Here is a 17,881-nt window from a genome sequence, read left to right on the forward strand (position 1 = left end):
GAAATATCACCACACACTTATTAGAATGGCTAAAAAACTAATGGCAGTGTCAAATGGTGGTAAGCATGTGTAGAAACTGAATCTCTCCTATGTTGATGCAGAAAATGTAAAATGGTACAGCCACACTGGAAGGTAATTTGGAAGTTTCTTCAAAATCAAAAGATATAAACCATAGACTCAACGGTCAAACTTCTTGGCATTTCCCAGAGAAATAAATATGTTTGCTCCCACAAAAACCTGTATATCATTCTTCATAGCAGCTTTATTTACAATAGCCCCAAACTGGAAGCAAGCAATGCCTACTAAACATGAATGGTTAAACAAAAGGTGATACATCCTCAGCAATAGAAAGGAACAAGTATTGATAAACTTAACAACTTGTGTGGATCGGAATAGCAATAACATTATGCTTGAGTGCTAAAAAATACCAAAAGGTATTATAATCTGTGATTCTGTTTAAATAACCTTTTGTCAAAAGTACTGAGATGGAGGACAGATTAGTAATTGGCAGGAATTTAAGCCTGGGGTGGGAGGTGGGACTCGGTATGACTACAGATGTAGCAGGAAGAAGATCATTATGGTGATAGAATCGTTTTCTCTCCTGGTTTTGGTGATGGTTACAGGAATCTACACTTGGGGTAAAATGACAAAGACTTTACACACACACTGTACCTATGACGAATTCCTTGGTTTGTGTTGGACCATAATTAAGTAAGATGTAATCAATGGGAGAAAAGGAGAAACTAGATAAGGGATACGTGGGACCTGCCTGTACTGTCCTTGCAATTTCTTTTGGGTGCTGGAATTATTGTTGAAAATGCAGAAAAAATTAAAATAATCCTATTTCGCCTTGGGTAGCTGTGGCGCCTATTACTTTGTCAGAGGAGAAGCCGTGAGACCGTAGAAACCCCAATACTCGGTTTTAAATATAAGCATGACCTGGGGCAGAAGAAAGTCGCTGTGCAGCACAATGTGGTGAGTCAAAGAGGTGTTTTCCAGGCCCTGAGGATGTGGGAGGCGGCGTCCGCGCCCCTGAAGCTGGGAGGGGAGTGGCGCGCCGCAGAGTTCCAGCCCCTCCCTCCGTCGCCCTTGGAGCCAGTGCGCTGCGCCAGAAGGCTGGGGAGCCGGAAGCGCTGGGACTCTGGAGCGGCGCTCCAGCATTCCTGACCGCCCCAGCCCCTCACCTTAGAGAAGAGCAAGAGAACTTTCTTTGAACTGCGAACATTTTTGGTAAAGGGATAGTCTCCCAGGCTTTGGCTTCCCGCCTCTTGATTGCGGGTTTGATCCCGCGCTGCTTTCCTTCTCCCGAACATCCTGGGGTGCAGCCGGAGTCCTTTAGCGCGCCAGAGTCTGGAACAGAGGCTGTCCTGGCCTCCGAGGGTGAAGCGGCCGTCGGCCCTGTCTCCTTGCAGCCCCCACCCCGCCGCGCCTCGGTGCGCCTGGGGGGCGGTGGGTGGCCCGGCTGTATCGGACGGCGCTCCGGGAGCACGCGTCATGCAATCACTCAACATTACGCGGGAGCAGTTTTCCCGGCTACTACGGGACCACAACTTGACCCGCGAGCAGTTCATCGCGCGGTATGGGCTGCGGCCCCTGGTCTACACCCCGGAGCTGCCCGGGCGCGCCAAGGTGGCCTTAGTGCTCACCGGCGTGCTCATCTTTGCGCTAGCACTCTTTGGCAACTCACTGGTGGTCTACGTAGTGACCCGCAGCAAAGCCATGCGCACGGTCACCAACATCTTTATCTGCTCCTTGGCGCTAAGCGACCTGCTCATCGCCTTCTTCTGCATCCCGGTCACCATGCTCCAGAACATCTCTGACACCTGGCTGGGGGGTGAGTCCACGTCCGCACCTTCTTCCCTAATCCCCCAGCCTTCCACGGACTCTCCCCGCCCCTTTGTTCCTTACATTTTTCTCTCTACCAAAAGAATCCAGAGCTCTTTCTTAGAACTTCCTCGCCTGCGCTCACTTGGAGAGTTTTTTGGTACTTGAGTCGGTGCAACGCTTCTTCTTGTCGCTTAAAGACACAGGTTTCTTTGCATTGCCCGGAGGACCACGGGGAAAGGGAGGGAAAACTGAATGGGAAGAAATCCGAGAGGGAGACAAACCATGAGAGACTCTGGATCCCGGGAACCAAACTGAGGGATGGGGTGGGGGGCAGGTGGGAGGATGGGATAACCGGGGGATGGGTATGAAGAAGGGCAGGTGTGGTGATGAGATCTGGGTTGTTAAAAGCAACTAATGAGTCCTTGAAGGCTACATCAAAAACTAATAATGTACTATATGCTGGCTAATTGAACATAATAAAATAAAATTTAAAAAGACACAGGAAAATGCTAGGAAAAGTACAAGGCAGTGAGATGGGGAGTCGCATTGCACACCAGTTATTTTTCCATTGCACACCAGCTCCTTTTTCCATAATTACCAGGATTTTTTCTGTTTTTTTTTTTAAAGATTTTATTTATTTATTTGACAGACAGAAATCACAAGCAGGCAGAGAGGCAGGCAGAGAGAGAGGAAGGGAAGCCGACTCCCTGCCGAGCAGAGAGCCCGATGCGGGGCTCGATGTGGGGCTCGATCACAGGACCCTGAGATCATGACCTGAGCCGAAGGCAGCGGCTTAACCCACTGAGCCACCCAGGCGCCCCTTTTTTCTGTTTTTTTTTAAGTAAAATAAAAATATTTCAAAAATAAAAATACCGATATCCACTCATCCTCCCAACTTACATTCTCACTCCACAGATGCCTCTGTGGCTTCCAAACAGGTGTTTGTAGGTATTTGTAGATCCAATTTATACAGGGCTTAAAAGTAATTTTATATGTGTGTGTGTGTGTGTGTGTGTGTGTTTATTTATTTATTATATATTATATGTAATTATTATGTAATTATATATAATACATATTTAAATTTAAATTTAATTTAAATACAATTAATTTAAATTAAATACAAATAAATTTAATTTAAATACAAATTTAATTTAAAATATGTATATATATATATATACACACACACAAATATATGTGTGTGTGTGTGTAGTGATTTTTTTCAGATTAGATTAACAGAATCAAGCAGGGAGAGTTAACACAGAAAACATATGCCCCTCTTGACTGATAAAGAAGGAGACATTGATTCCTTCTCCTTCCTTTAAAGGGGAGTGGAAGTGGTAGGGAAGCCATTCAGAGTTATTGAGCTGGGATCCCAGTGTAGAGGTTGAGAAACGCTAGACAGTGCACTTCCCCCAGGTAATCCAGTCTTTCCAGACACACAGCTACAGAGCATGCTCTAGTCCATAAGCAGTAATGCCTTCTGTTGTCACCTGTGTTTAATTGTGTGTCTTGGAGATGAAGCTCTGGTTGGGCCCCATTGTCATGGATGGGTGCATTCTTGAAACCACATCAAAATTCATAGAAAGTGGCTGCAAATACAGAGAATGTTAGAGAAATGGATCATTATGCCTTCAAGCCCTGCCATTGCCATTCCTTTGCACTTCCTTTTAATCTCACGGAGAGTTTCTTTTATCCTACCATTAACAAGTTGAGCTCTTCAATTTCTTTCCCTGGCATTTTTTCTTTATAAATTTACATTGGGTTTATCTTTAGTGCATCAAGAGGCTAAGATCTTTGATTCCCATCTCATCTACGATGTAAGTATTTCCAAAGATGCACTAACCATTAGAGAACATAGCACTGACGTGAGAGTGACACAGAATGCAGCAAGTGGCAAACCAACTTATGACTTACAGCCTTTCTTATGCACTCTGATGAAATCATTGTACTTGGACATTTTAAAGTTGTCCTGTGCCACTAACCCCATAAAATTAACGGGGAAAATTTTGATCATCACACAAACCTAGTTTTTTGAGAAAAGGGCATAAGAGTTTCGATTTCTACATGTTTGTGAAGGCAGATTTATGAAGCATGTATATATTTCTGGATGATTATAGCTCTGTTTGTGAAGGTGAACACAATTTAAAAAAGTGGGATGTTATACTGGGAATCCAAAGACCTGGGTTCCTATATTGGCTCTAATACATGTTGATTTAACACATCTGGGCCTCAGTTTTTTGATAAAATATTAGGAATTCTCGATGCCTGGAAGTGAAATAAGGTGGATGTTTAGCCTCTAAGCAAATTGGGAACTCATGCCTGGGGAAGACGACAGAGTAGATCTTCCTTCCCAAGGACGTGGGTGGGTGATGTGAAAGTTTTTCTTAAACTTTCTGTTTTTCTTGCTTCCTAGTTCATGGAGCACATTTCACTTTAGCTTCTAAATGCTGAAAAAGGGTAATGCATTGTGTATGTAATTCACACATTACAGTGAGGATAAAGTGTATTAGTAAAAGTGCTTTGAAAAAATTGATTATATCATGAAAGTGTAAGGTATTCATTATGTTAAGAAATGTTTAATTTTAGGTGGCTTATGTTTATCTGGGACTAGACTTATAGAATAGATATTCTTACAAATCAAGTAAGTAACACCAAAATTGACTATCACGGAAGAGGAAAGAGTTTGCAGAGTTTCTGGAGGTAACAATGCAAACAGAATTAACTTGTCCTTTATAGGATAGGATAATAATTTTAAAGCTCCCTTGATAAATTAACAAAAGAGCTTTCAACCCTGGGGATAAAAAACATTATATGTTTATAAAAAAATTAAAAATTAATTAAAAAAGAGCTTTCAAGGAAAAGTAATCTAATAGTTCAATGGTAATTCACAATTTATAATTTCATAAGGCTATTGAGGACCTTCTTTAAGGCAAAGCATTCTACCTTGGTAATGCAAAAAAAAAAGGAATAAAGCTAATCTAATCCCTTTTTGGACCTCTGAAAATAAGAAATATCCTCAAATGAACAAATATAGGATGTAACAGAACAGGATCCACTCTGCTGTGGGAGTATAAAAGTCAGGAAGGTTTCTCCAAAGAGGGGACTTCCGAGCTACTTATTGAAGAATGATTCAGATTGTTTTCAGCAGAGAAAGAAAGATGGAGTGTGTCCCAAGAACAGGGGTCAATCCAAAGTTTGGAGGAAAGAATGAAGGTGATGAATTCCAAGAACACTGTAAGTCATTTCAAGTATATAGTTTATATGTGAGGGATGGTGGGAAATGAGACAGAAAGGTAGGATAGTGCAACTGGGGAGGGAAAAGTATCAGTTATGCTAAACTTAAATATGATTACCCCTCAAATTCCTCCAGGGTGAAGGAGGAAATATAAAGAAAGCAGTGGAAACCACTAGGAGGCAACAGTGGCAGGACAAAGTCTCAGGACCTACCCTAAAGGGGGCAGGACCCCTGGAGGCAGGACTGTGTGCCCTGAATTGTCAAATCTTTTGTTGTTGCTGCTGTTACTGCTCTTCTTCTTCTTTTCTTTCTTTTCTTTTTTTTTTTTTTTTTAACTCCAGAGAAGCTGGAAAAATGGAATTTTGGAATTTTATGATCTTGGCATTTAGTTAAAATAAAATAAAATAAAATAAAATGCAGTTGGGTAAAAGAAAACCTCCCTGGGGGTTTGGCCACAAATAATTCATGGACCTCCAGTTTGTGACTTTTCTTCAAAGTCTCCCCCTCAAACATTCCTGACAGAGGTAGGGCTATAAATGACTGTTTTCTTCTTCTTTTCCTAGTCCGCTTATCTCCCTTGCTAGGGACCAATGTTGCCTGTTGAGTCAAAGCCTGCATTTGGACAAGATCTCCAGGTGATTCATAAGCACATGAAAATTTGAGAAGCACCACTATAAGTAATGATTCTCAGACCTGGCTACACAGAGAACCTCCTGAGGGGCTTTAAAAATGTTTTGTGCCAGCCTGTGTCCAAACTAGTTATATCTGACTCTCTGGAACCAGCTTGCAGACTTAAAGAGACTGTTGTGCACATCTCTACCCTGTTCCCCATTCAGAGATGTCATGTTATTGGCTTGAAATCAGTCATGACAGGAATATTTACATTGTGGATGACAGCAGCAAAAACTTTCTTTTAAAACAAAACAAAACCATGCAGCTGTTTTCCAGCATACCACTGAGCAAAGACTTTGAGTTTCCTTTGTTACAGTGATGGCACCATAAATGACAGGTGCAACAAAGTGTATCCATAAACATTTAGTTTAAGTGAATTACACTCAATTTAGAAGGAGATCTAAATTCAGCATCTAAGTGTTGGTCAGCATTGAGGCAAGTGTATGTGCAATTCTTGTATACGTCTGGCATATGCCAACACTCTTTTACCCACTAGTTGATTTACTCCCACACTACTCCCCAGAACATCCAATACAGAGCTAGCAGGAATGGGGATTCTCTTCCCACAAGAACAGTAAATAGCATTTGTTTATGGTTTTTTAAAATCACTAATATGAGGATGGGGTTTTGTTGTTATAGCAATTAGGAGTCAGGCCTTGGAAGTTCTGTGTGTATCCTGCTTACAAATCTATCTGATCAAACTCTAGCCGTCAACTTGCCCATTGTACTCTTGGGGCCGTGGAATTTACCTCTCCTTATCTGCAGTCTGTTCTTCCTCATTTTGTCTCTTTTTTCTTCCTCCTTTAATCTCTTTCTTTGAAATATATACATGCTCCTCCAAATTCCCTGTCTGAATACGTTGTTTTTTTTCAACTAAATTCCACAAAATAGATTTTGCTTCTCAACAATGCTCCAGAACACTTTTCTCTTTCTTTATATTCTGCCCTTTGATGGTTCTTGTAATTCCTCTTAGTTTTTGAGTGTGTGTCCACTGAAGCCTAGCGTGCAATTTCTTCTTTCATCACCCATTTCTGCATAGAGGCTCCAACCAGGACTCTCCTTTTTTTGCTGATAATTCTGAAATCAGTATCTAATTATCTTAAGCCGTAATCCCCCTGATCTGAGACTGGGCATTTACACACAGATCTCTTATTAGCATCCAACATTCTCTCACCCTACCTTATCTCTCTGTCCAGGGTCTAAACTATTATCATTAATAGTCTGAGTCATTTTTGTATTCAGCATTTTCTGGGTATCTGTTGTTTGCGCTGGGATATTAAAGGTGTAGAGAAAGCTGAGTCCTTATGGAATTGCCAGGTTTCAGTTAGAGCAAGACGGGGAGTGTAGCACTCAAAGAAAAAATGGAGAAGGCAGGGGATTTTGTTGTCAGAGTTGCAGAGTGCACTGTGGAGAAAGCACAGGGGAAGTGTTGGGGAACTGGAGGCTTGGATCAGAATGGGAATGTTTAGAGCCTCGATTGGGTCCAGGGGCAAGGGATGGTCTAGGAGAACGGGACTCATGGTGACTCAGGTAAACGTGAATTTACAAAATATGGGAGGATTAATTCTGAAGAGTTCCCAGAAGGAGGTAGAACATCAGATCTCATTCTAGCCTCTTTATTGCTCTCAGCATTAATGAACTGAGATGGGGAAGGGCTTGTTGGCCTTGTGGGAGCCACAGGACTCTCTGCCTGCTTTTATCCTGTTGTGGGTAGGGTCACAGCCAGGGGAAGGGAAGATCTCCCCAGTTGCATCCAGAGCTCTCTGCACCTCCCTGCAATCCTGCTGTGGGCACTGAAAAGAATTTTCTAAGGATGACTGGTAAATTGACTAAAAGCAATTACAGACAAGGAGTTCCCAAAATAGCCTAAGTAATGGCAGCCTCACTGGGAGAAGGGCACTTTCGCATCTACTTACTATACCTGAAGACTGCTTGCTTGGGTAAAAAAATGCAAAAACTCATTTTCTCAGCGGCTGATAGGAAAATTCTGCCTAGAGCGGTGGCTCTCAGTCTTGCCAACGCATAGAATCGCTCAGGGAGTTTTTAAAATGATGCTTGGCTTCTACCCTGGGAAATTCTGATTTAATTGGTCTGAGTACCCAGTTATTGGATTTTCAGAAGTTCCCCAATAACATAATTTGTAGCCAAGGCTGAGAATCACTAATGTAGAGCAAATGCTGACAATGCCAAGACGTGGGCTGTTGTGAAGATGAAAAGAAATAAAGGAGGCCAGGTGCTTCCATAGCACAGCGCCTGCCACATACACCAGCGCAAGGTTGCTCTACAGTGTAGGGGAAAAAATCGCCATCGGAGTTACAGTGCTTGGAAAATCCACACGTAAGTTGTATAAAATGAAGTTTGACATGGAACTTTGAGGTGATTTTCCCATTATACTCATCAATTAAGTCTCTACACAAGCCCTAAAGTTTTTTGGAGTCTTTTGAAGTGGATTTAGAAAGAAGCCGAAAATGATTAAAATGTTGGGATACCTGACATATGACAAAAGACTGAAAGAATTATTCTCTCATCTGGAGCATAAAACTCTAGTTTTATTATTATTTTTTTAAGATTTTATTTATTTATTTGACAGACAGAGATCACAAGTAGGCAGAGAGGCAGGCAGAAAGAGAGGAGGAAGCAGGCTCCCTGCTGAGCAGGGAGCCCAATGCGGGGGGGCTCCATCCGAGGACCCTCTGCCAAAGGCAGAGGCTTTAACCCACTGAGCCACCCAGGCGCCCCAAAACTCTAGTTTTAAATGAGCACACCCCCACAGCAAGGTTTTCAGTCCGAGCTACCCAGAGCCTTGGTGGCTGGTGTGCATGGGTGTTTCAAAGCTTCACCAAAACAGCTCCCTTCTTTCTTTTCAATAAATAAGATTTTCCATTAGATTTCATATTTGTAGGAAAGGATTTTACTGGAATGAAGATTGAAGGGAAGGAGGGTAGGAAAGAAAAAAACACTCACTGTTCACCACACAAAAGATTTAGGTGGGGGGTGCCTGAATGGCTTCCTTGGTTGAGTGTCCAACTCTTGATTTTGGCTCAGGTCATGATCTCAGGGTCATGAAATTGAGTCCCACTGAGCATGGAGTCTGCTTGAGAGTCTCTCTCCCTCTGCCCCTTCCTTGGGTCTCATGTTCTTTCTCTAAATAAAGAAATAAAATCTTAAAAAAAAGATTATGTGAGTTTTTAGAGATTTCAACCTGATAAATTCTGAAATCGGTTATTAAAGGAAGTTGTTGGGGTGCCTGGTGGCTCAGTCAAAGTGTCTGCCTCTGGCTCCGGTCATGATCCTGGGTTCAAACCACCCCCCCACTACTATCCTCCTCATCTGGCTCCCTGCTCAGCGGGGAGCTTGCTTCCTCCTCTCCCTGTGCACACTCTCTGTCTCTGTCTCTCTCGCTCAAATAAATAAATTTTAAAAAATTTTTAAAAGGAGGTTGTTGAATTATGTGGTCAAAAGATCTTAATTTGGGGGGCCAGCTCAGCGAAGAGGGATTAGACTGGAACATCTTCAGGTCTACTTTATTATTTGATTAGTGGTTAGAAAATATCATTTACAATAATAATTTTCCCTTTTCTATAACATTTTAGAAACCTCAGAATTCCTGGGGGAAACTAAATATGGTAAAACTGATGTAAAATCAACAGTATCATGAGACTTTAAAAAAAAAAAAACTTTAAACAGGAATGATGAAAACTGCTGACAAAGAATAGACACACTGAAGTGAAGAAGTGTAAAAAAAATTAAGTAAATCTAAGAGAAGACCCAACGACAGTAGTTTGGAAGTCAAATAAAAAATTGTGCCATAGGACCAGCCTCTGGGTGGTCTCCTCTTGAATCAATTATGTGCACACTTTAAGAAGAAAAGATGCCATGGTCAAGAAATTTACTAAGTTTTCTCAGGAGGCTGGAAGGTGGTCCTATCAGCAATGGGATTTGTATGAGTCTCTCTACCTAGGACAACAATATTTTACAGTTAAAATAAGGGCATAAAGAATTTGGCAATGAGAAAATTTGAAAAATTTCATTGTGTACTCAGAAAGCATAAAAAAAAAATTCCCTTTTCCATTTGCTTTCCTAGAACATAGCTTAGCATGTTCTTTGACCAGTGATTGGTTTATTAAGATTCTTGTTTGCAAACAGAGAAGCCTGTCTAAAACTAACCTAAGAAAAGGTGAAGGGGGATATTCTGTCTCATGGAACTGAAAAACTGAGGATTAGGTCCAGCTTCAGGCATAGCTGAATCTAGGTCTCCCAACAGTGACTCCAGGGCTCTGCCATTCTCCCCGTCTGTGCCCAGCCTCACTTCCTTCTGTAGTGCAGTTTCATTCTTGGGTTATTTTTGTCAGGTATTATGAAAAATGGTCCTGGAGCTATTGGCTCATGTTTTCTTTAAAACTCCCCATTTCAGGGGTGCCTGGTGGCTCAGTTGGTTAAGCATCCAAATCTTGGTTTTTGCTCAGGTCATGAACTCAAGGTTCGGGGATTGAGCCCTATGTCCAGCTCCACACTCAGCATGGAGTTTGTTTGAGATGTTCTCTCCTTCTCCCTCTGCCCTTTCCCCTTCTCTCTCTTTCTCTAAAATGAATAAATAAACTTTTCTTAAAAAAAGAACTCCCTGTTTCAACCCAAATGTGTATTCACAGGTAATTTTGTTGTTTCATTTCCTATATTAAAATTAAGGATTGATTTCTAATGATTAGTTCTGAAGTACTCAAGTGTTTAGTGTTTTTATCTACCTAGGCAAAACTAGATTTGCTCTTCGTGTGGCTGTGTTCTGAGAATATGCATCATCTATAGTACCAGAAAGATTGCAGATTATTAAGGACTAGTGGAATTCTCCTTACAATATAACTGTTCTCATAACCTGGGAGAGATAAAAGAGATAGTTTGGTGCAGTGAAAATGAATATACACTCTAGAATGGACAATATTGGGTTCTAATACTGTTGCACCATTTATGACTCATAGGTTACTGAATTAGCTATTAACTACACTTCCTTGCATTCTGTTTGCCCCTATTAGGAGACCAAGAGAAGTGATAAAATTATATATGATGTTGCCCCCCAGTGGCCAATGCAGCAGCAGAAACTACAACAAAGATGCAAGATTTACATCATTCTGTAGTTCATCAAAAATATTAATGGATACCCAGTTCTTATGATTTCCTATTGTATTTCAGTATGAAGTATGCAATATTTACACATTTCCATCTATAAAACCTTTCATCTAAAAAACTTGAAACACGCATGCGTTCAATGCATGCTTAAAAATAAAGTGAAAAAACTCTTTGTAAAATTGAGAGGCATTTAATATCTGCAGTGTTCTTTGCAGGTCGGCAAACACCATGTTTCACATTGGAACAGTTGTTTTATTTCTCTTTTTATGGTTTCCCCATCTGTAAATTTGGGAAAAGCTATGCCTACCTTATGAGGCTGCTGGGAGAATGAATAACGCTGTATGTAAAGGATCTGGCACTTGGTGGGTAGCCTATAGAAGGAAGCAGATTGTCGTTTATAGCTGCCAAGTATTACTATTTAAAATGTTAGGCATGTTTGTATGTACAGGATGGCAGAGATTAAAAAAAACTGTAATTGCAATATTAATTTATCAAAGACATATGTATGCATTTATATGAAACCACTATAAATAACCCTGTCCATATAATTTATTTTTGTTAATAAAGTCTTGAATAACTGTCATGAAAATATTTACTCCTATCCTCAATGAAAATTCAAACTAATCATTTGCACTCAGAAAACAGAAAAGAGTATTTGTTTTCTTTTATTTTAGAAGCAAATATACATCCTGAAAAGAGGCTGAAATGGTCAAGGATTTGTTGGGGATGTTATAGATTCTGTAGTTGCTTGCCAGGCTCGGGGTTTTTCCCAGGACACTGCAGATTAGGAGGTACAAGGTTACTACATTAGTATTAAAACAGAGCCGTCCCACTGGCCCTGCCCTGGTCTTGTAATGCCGCTCCTTTTGCCACACTCCCTATCCCACTCCCCCCAGGTGAACCTCAGAGGCCAGTTACCTTGTGAACATTATTGCTGCCTGGTTCATGGCCTGAAAAAGGCTCATGACAGCCCCTCAGTGTGGCCATCACAGTCGGGGTGCAACAGTGACATCAGTTCCATGACTGCTGTCCTTTGGACAGCTCTAGAGTGCTGGCACAGATTGTTGGGATCTGGGCAATTCTGACTGCTAGAGCCTCACTTGCACTGCAGAGAAATGGAAATAATAATATCAAAATGACCACCAAACTCCTAGGGCTCACTATGTGAGAAGTATATTATCATCCCCGTTTTACAGAGGAGAAAATGGAGGCACAAAAAGATGGGGTTAGTACATCAGTTATCTCTTTCTCATTGCAAATTACTCAAACCCTTGTAGATTAAAGAAACCACTGTTTTGTTTTTGTTTTTGCTCCTTATTCAGTGTCAGTGGCTTAGCCATTTGGCTTGTGTCTGCTGGGCAGTTCTTCTGCTAGTCTCCCCTGAGGGCACTCCCGCGACGAATACGTTCTTCTGGCAGCCTGATGGAGGCTCACCATTTTAGGTAACCTCAGCAGGGACAGGATATCTCTGTCCCATGTGGCTCCCTTCTTCAGCAGGATAGTCCACAATTCTTTATGTGGAAGCACCGTGTTCCAAAAGAGTGAGAGCAGAAGCTTCAAAACCGCTCGCCCAGGATTGGAAGTTGCACCAGTGTCCCTTCTGTCATTAAAGCAAATCACGCCATCAGTGGGGAAGGAGTCTCTCCACTTGGCAAAGTCACATTGATGGGGGCTGGGGAAGCTTGCAGACAGTGACAGGGGAAATTGGAGCCTTTTTTTTTTTTAAATTAATCTACCACATTTAGGACCGTGCTCATGCTCATATAAATAGGAAGTGCTGCTGCCAGGACTTGAGGGCAAGAGCTCTGCTTCCGTGTCAGGCTTTTCACCATAGCAGCTCTGCTGGAATAGGGCATGATTGTTCTTTCTGCGATGCATTGTCTCATCCCCTGCTTCTGCCCCGTATGTGCACAGTGCTGCCTGCACAGTTAGACCGCAGATACTTATTTCTGGGACCTGGAGGACAAACTTATGAAATGAAAAGTTGTTCTGGTCTTTTCCCCCAAAACCTTCCTGAGAATGGATTCCTCTCTGTTGACTCTCAGTGGCTCTGGCCACCTGTCTACTGACGCTTGCAACCTTAACACACACCTATTCACAGAAGTCCATATTGACTCGGGTTTAGAAGTCCTGTCAAGCTAGTCTACAGACTGAGCAACATTCTTGGCTTTTTAAAACTTTTCCTTTACTGCATCTTCTATAAACACTGAAGAATTTATTTTTATGAGGAGGAATTTTATTGAGTCAAAATCTAATCTAAGTATCAATATAAACCTGATCCAAGCAGTGATTTCCTCAGCGGGTCTGAGGAAAAGACAGTGAAAATGTATTTTAAAAGGACAGTTTTATTTAAAAAAAAAAAAAAAAGGCAGGATGATGAAACCTTGGAAATTGGTACTGATCTAATGCTTAAAACAGATTATATGAAAACATAATGAAATAAAACTTCACTTTGGGCAAGATGTAGTCCTGTTAAAATTTTATATTACCTATAAATAAATCCTTAGGTATAAAATACACATCTTCACACTGTTTGCAAGACGCAAAAACAGCTGGTTAATTCAGTGAGCACACTTTTCAAATTTGATTTTCAGTATTGAGGAAATAATACATGTGAATTTTATGACTTTGAAGATACAATCTGTTCGTCTGTTTTTGTCTCCTTCACTAGAATATAAGCTCCATAAGGTCAAAGACTTGATCTCTCTTGTATATCCACCACTTAATTGCATAGCTATTGCTAGGTTATATGGTAGGTTCTCAATAAATATTTTTTGAGTTATTAAAGGTTATCACCTAATTTGACATTATACTAATATTTGAGGCTTTTAAGAAATCAGTTGTATTTATTTTTGTGACATACAGAAGAATGAGATTGTATTTATCTTCATGTCTGCTTTTTTGGTTGCAAGGAACAAAGATTCAATTTACCTCAAGTAATTGGAGCTATGGCAAGCCTGTTTTATAGCAGCGAAGAAGAGGGGGCTTTCTTGAATTTCAGGACAGTAACAGGTAGGTCGCATGGAAATTGAAGGGGAATCTGAAGCAGCAGCTGTGTGGAGCTCAACATGAAGAATCCATGAGTCTCCAGGGCTCGGCCATAAATATGACTTTGCTCCACTCCACCAGGGGACAAAGGCTTGCTTATTCAGTCTGATTGCTTTTTACTGCCATAGTATTCAGTCGTTCAGTTTGTTCAATCTTTCTCCTATCGTATATCTTCCACCTTCTGCTTTAATACTCTTGGACAGCCGAATAAATCCTAACGCTCCAAGTGTCAGATTCAAAGAGGCTTAGTTCAGTGACCAACACTAGTGTAAAATAATTTTGATCTTTATTTATATGTCTCAGAGAAATTTTAAAAGATTTTAATTCATTACTCGCAAGACTCTCTGTTAAAACCCTGTTCTTCCATTTCATTCAGGTCTTTACTATTACACTTGATAGTGTTCCACATAACTTTTTCACCTTGCAAAGATCACATGTCCTTTCAGGCCACCCCAGACAGTAGACACAATGTTGCCACCCTAGTATTAATACAAAGCCGTCACTGACTCACACCCCCATCTCGTAAGGGTAGACTTCAAGGTCTCTCAACTTCCCCATCCCACCCCAAGGAAACCTCCATTGACTATGAACATATGCTTCAGTTCCTTGTGGACATTTTTTTTTTTAAAGATTTTATTTATTTATTTGACAGACAGAGATCACAAGTAGGCAGAGAGGCAGGCAGAGAGAGAGAGGAGGAAGCAGGCTTCTGGCTGAGCAGAGAGCCCGATGCGGGGCTCGATCCCAGGATCCTGAGATCATGACCTGAGCTGAAGGCAGAGACTTTAACCCACTGAGCCACCCAGGCGCCCCCCTTGTGGACATTCTTACTGCCTCCTTCTTTCCCTCCATCCTCATCAGTCTATCTCCCCTTCTCTCTTTGTCTCTCTCCCTCCACATCCCACCTTTTCTCTCTCGCTCTTTAAATCTCAGTCTTATTTATGCAAATTTTCCATCCTGATAACTGACCCAAATTATTCCACACAGTCTGGTTAATAAAATGACCCAGAAAGGGAATTATCCAGCAGGCATGTCTTTTAGTTAAGGAGAGAAGGAAAGGGTGGAGGAGAGAAAGAAGCTAGGAAAACTCATACACTGATTTTATCCCTGTTTTATTTGTTTGTCTTTAGATTTTTTACTTTCTCATAACCCTGGTAGCCCCCACTCTTACTAATGTTTTTTTCTGAAGAAAAGATTCACAGCACCCATACTCTCAGTTTTGAAGAGGATAAAAACACTTTCTTGATATGTTAAAAATCGAATAGAAACAGAAAGAAGAAAAGGGCAATCTACGCATAGATGAGGGCAATAGTAAGCAGTAAGGAGAATAAGACAGAGTTACATCAAATTGGGTACTTAGAACATCCAACCTCATCAGCTGGGGAAGTTGGAGTCTGGATTGAGAGGCTTGGGCAGAGCGTCCTCCCCTCAGGTGAGACTTCCAACTGACTACCCCCAAAAGGGCCGTATTTATGGGGCAAATGAAGGTGAACATTTGTTTGTCTGTGTGCTGTTTAGAGTGGCTGCACTTCTGTGTTACCATGTCTTTACTTCTTCAAGGAGCCTGGGTTAGGTGTGCAGATCTCATTCTGTGGGGACAGGTCAGCTTGGAGCCAGAGGGCGTGTTAGGCAAGATTTACAGCTCTTGGCATCCAGACCAGGAGGGCCAGTTCTGACCTGGAGGCCAGCTAATGTCAACTAACCAGGTTCCCAAGGACACTCATGCAGCGTAAGTCTCACAAACAGCATTCTTTAACCTGCCTGCATATATGCAAGTCGAAGTGGTCGGTTATGCAGGAAAAATCACAGAAATCTTCATCCCTACAATACAGGCTTTTCTGTATATCCATTGGCTTCATCTCATACTGCATCCTTAACTATTCCCTACATCTTAGCCCAAAGACAAGGAATTCAACTGGCTTAGACTTTGGGTTCAATCAACAAAGGGCTAGGAGGAACAGGTGGCTTCATGTGACTGTATAGGACTTCTACTCCCACAGAGCTAAAGAAAAAGGTCACACTGCCTTAGCCTGGCAGGATTGGGCTGGGGTAAGATATAGTTTGGGCTCCTTCATTAGGAAATCCCTAGAGGCTCCAAAATGCACTAGGCTGGCATGGATCACAGAGAGGTTAATTGACAAATTAATGTCTTTTAAATTATCTGTGAAATTCTCAAATTTTTGAAAGAACAGTTCTCTGTAATATGTTTTCAATGTTATTTCATTAGCAATGATGAGAATTTTAAGTTAGCTGAGTATGAACCTTGGTTATAAATTGGCTTTGCTTTATAGCCTTGTCAGACTTCATTTTCAATGGTCTTTCTTGTAGTAAACATGTCAAAGAGAGATTTTTTTCCTGTATTTAAGTAATTCTGTACACCTGTGCCTTTTTTTCTCTTCCTGGAGAAAGGTATATATCAAAAAGGAAATAAAAGAAAACTTTCAAGAAGGGAGAGAACTGGGAAAAAAACACCCACACTTTTCTAATATAGTCAGAAAGTCTTGACTTACCGATGTTACTGACAGATAAGAAACTGACTACATGAAAATGGAATTTGATTATCTTCCATTAAAAACCTTTAGCAAAACTCTAACAGAAAAAGAATTATTAAGTGAGAGGCATGCAAGTCAAAATTCTATATAGAGCTAGTTGGGTTCCACATGGCTTTTATACATCCTTCCCCCCCTGTTTTCAGCTCTAGGTAGTAGCAATGTCGAGTAGAGCAGACAATTGAAGTTATTAATTTCTTTTAAGTTTCTCACATAAAGAGATAAATTTAAAAAATGGCTCCTTCACCGGTAACGGAAAGATACACTAACCGGGGACAAACTGTACTGGTTCCTTTAATTTGAAAAGGGAAAAGAAACTCCTTGTTAAAGAAGCAGCCTAAGACAGGGAGAGGCTGCTCCTTTGCTGGCACAGTAGGTCACGAGGTCAAGTAGTCATGGACCCACTTGTGGCCCAGTTACCTCAGTAACAAGAATGTTTGTGTCAGGAAATCATGTTCCCTAGGAGCAAAACAGTCTTCGATATACTGTGTATTTTCTTGCCACTTAGAATCTGCTTCGTGGACCGGCAGCATCAGTATCACCTCGAACCTTGTTAGAAACAGTCTCAGAGTCCATCCCAGACCTACTGAATCAGAATCTGTATTTTAATGAAATTACCAGTGTGGGCCCTATGGGGAAGGAAGTTTGAGGCTGGTTTATAAATATACCATTACTGTGTTCCACTTTTGCTTCTGATGAACACAGGATAGATTACTTTGACCAATGATGAAAGGCTACTTATTAACAAATAGATTGGCTAAATAGTTCTCTTTAATTATCTCTTATACCACAGAGGCAGTTACTACAGTAACCAGAACTTATGTCATTTCAGCTTATTTTTCCAAATCATCATTATACTGAGAAGGGCACAGAATTTAATACATAGTCAACTTACTTGTGGGCTTGATTTATTGATGACAAAAATCAAACTGACCCAAATTAAATGGGTGAAAAATTCCTGAGTAAATAAGCTTTCATGGAATGGATTACTCTGGTTTCCAAAAATTACAGTTTTCCTTAATAAAGCTCTAGGTTATTGAATGCTTTTTCTCTTTTCTGTAGCCAATTTCTGGGTTTTCAGAGTGAAATCAGTGGGATTTTATTGTTGAAGTATATTCCTTACATGTTGAACTTTCCATCTGTGCATTTACTCATGCATTTACTCATCCAACTGATATTTATTGAATACAGTAGTATGCTAGCCTCTATGTTGAACTTGAGAGACAAGGGTGAATGGTACATGGTGGAGATATTGTAAAGATTAGAGAGACATCAGTCTTCCTGGAAAATATAAGTATTTCTGTAGGCCTGGACTTTAGCATTCAAAGGCGGAGTGGTGAGAGATGAAACTGGAGGGAAAGGAAGACAGATCATGAAGAGCTTTCTACTGCTGTGTTAAGGAGTTTGAAGGTCATTTTGGAGCACAGAC

At 40.9% G+C, this 17,881-nt stretch overlaps 1 protein-coding gene across 1 annotated transcript in view; it reads left to right on the top strand.

Annotated features, from left to right (window-relative positions):
- The first annotated feature begins 1,474 nt into the window (after positions 1-1,474).
- QRFPR (pyroglutamylated RFamide peptide receptor) overlaps positions 1,475-17,881 on the top strand; it is a 45,000-nt gene continuing 28,593 nt past the window's right edge. Inside the window, exon 1 of the mRNA XM_032858538.1 lies at positions 1,475-1,834. Coding sequence (XP_032714429.1) covers positions 1,495-1,834 — 340 coding nt within the window. The 5' untranslated portion in view covers positions 1,475-1,494. The remainder of the gene's footprint in view (positions 1,835-17,881) is intronic.

The sequence above is a fragment of the Lontra canadensis genome, unplaced genomic scaffold, assembly GCF_010015895.1.
Source record: "Lontra canadensis isolate GAN:19392208 unplaced genomic scaffold, GSC_riverotter_1.0 scaffold1, whole genome shotgun sequence".
In the NCBI taxonomy this organism is placed as follows: Eukaryota; Metazoa; Chordata; class Mammalia; order Carnivora; family Mustelidae; genus Lontra; species Lontra canadensis.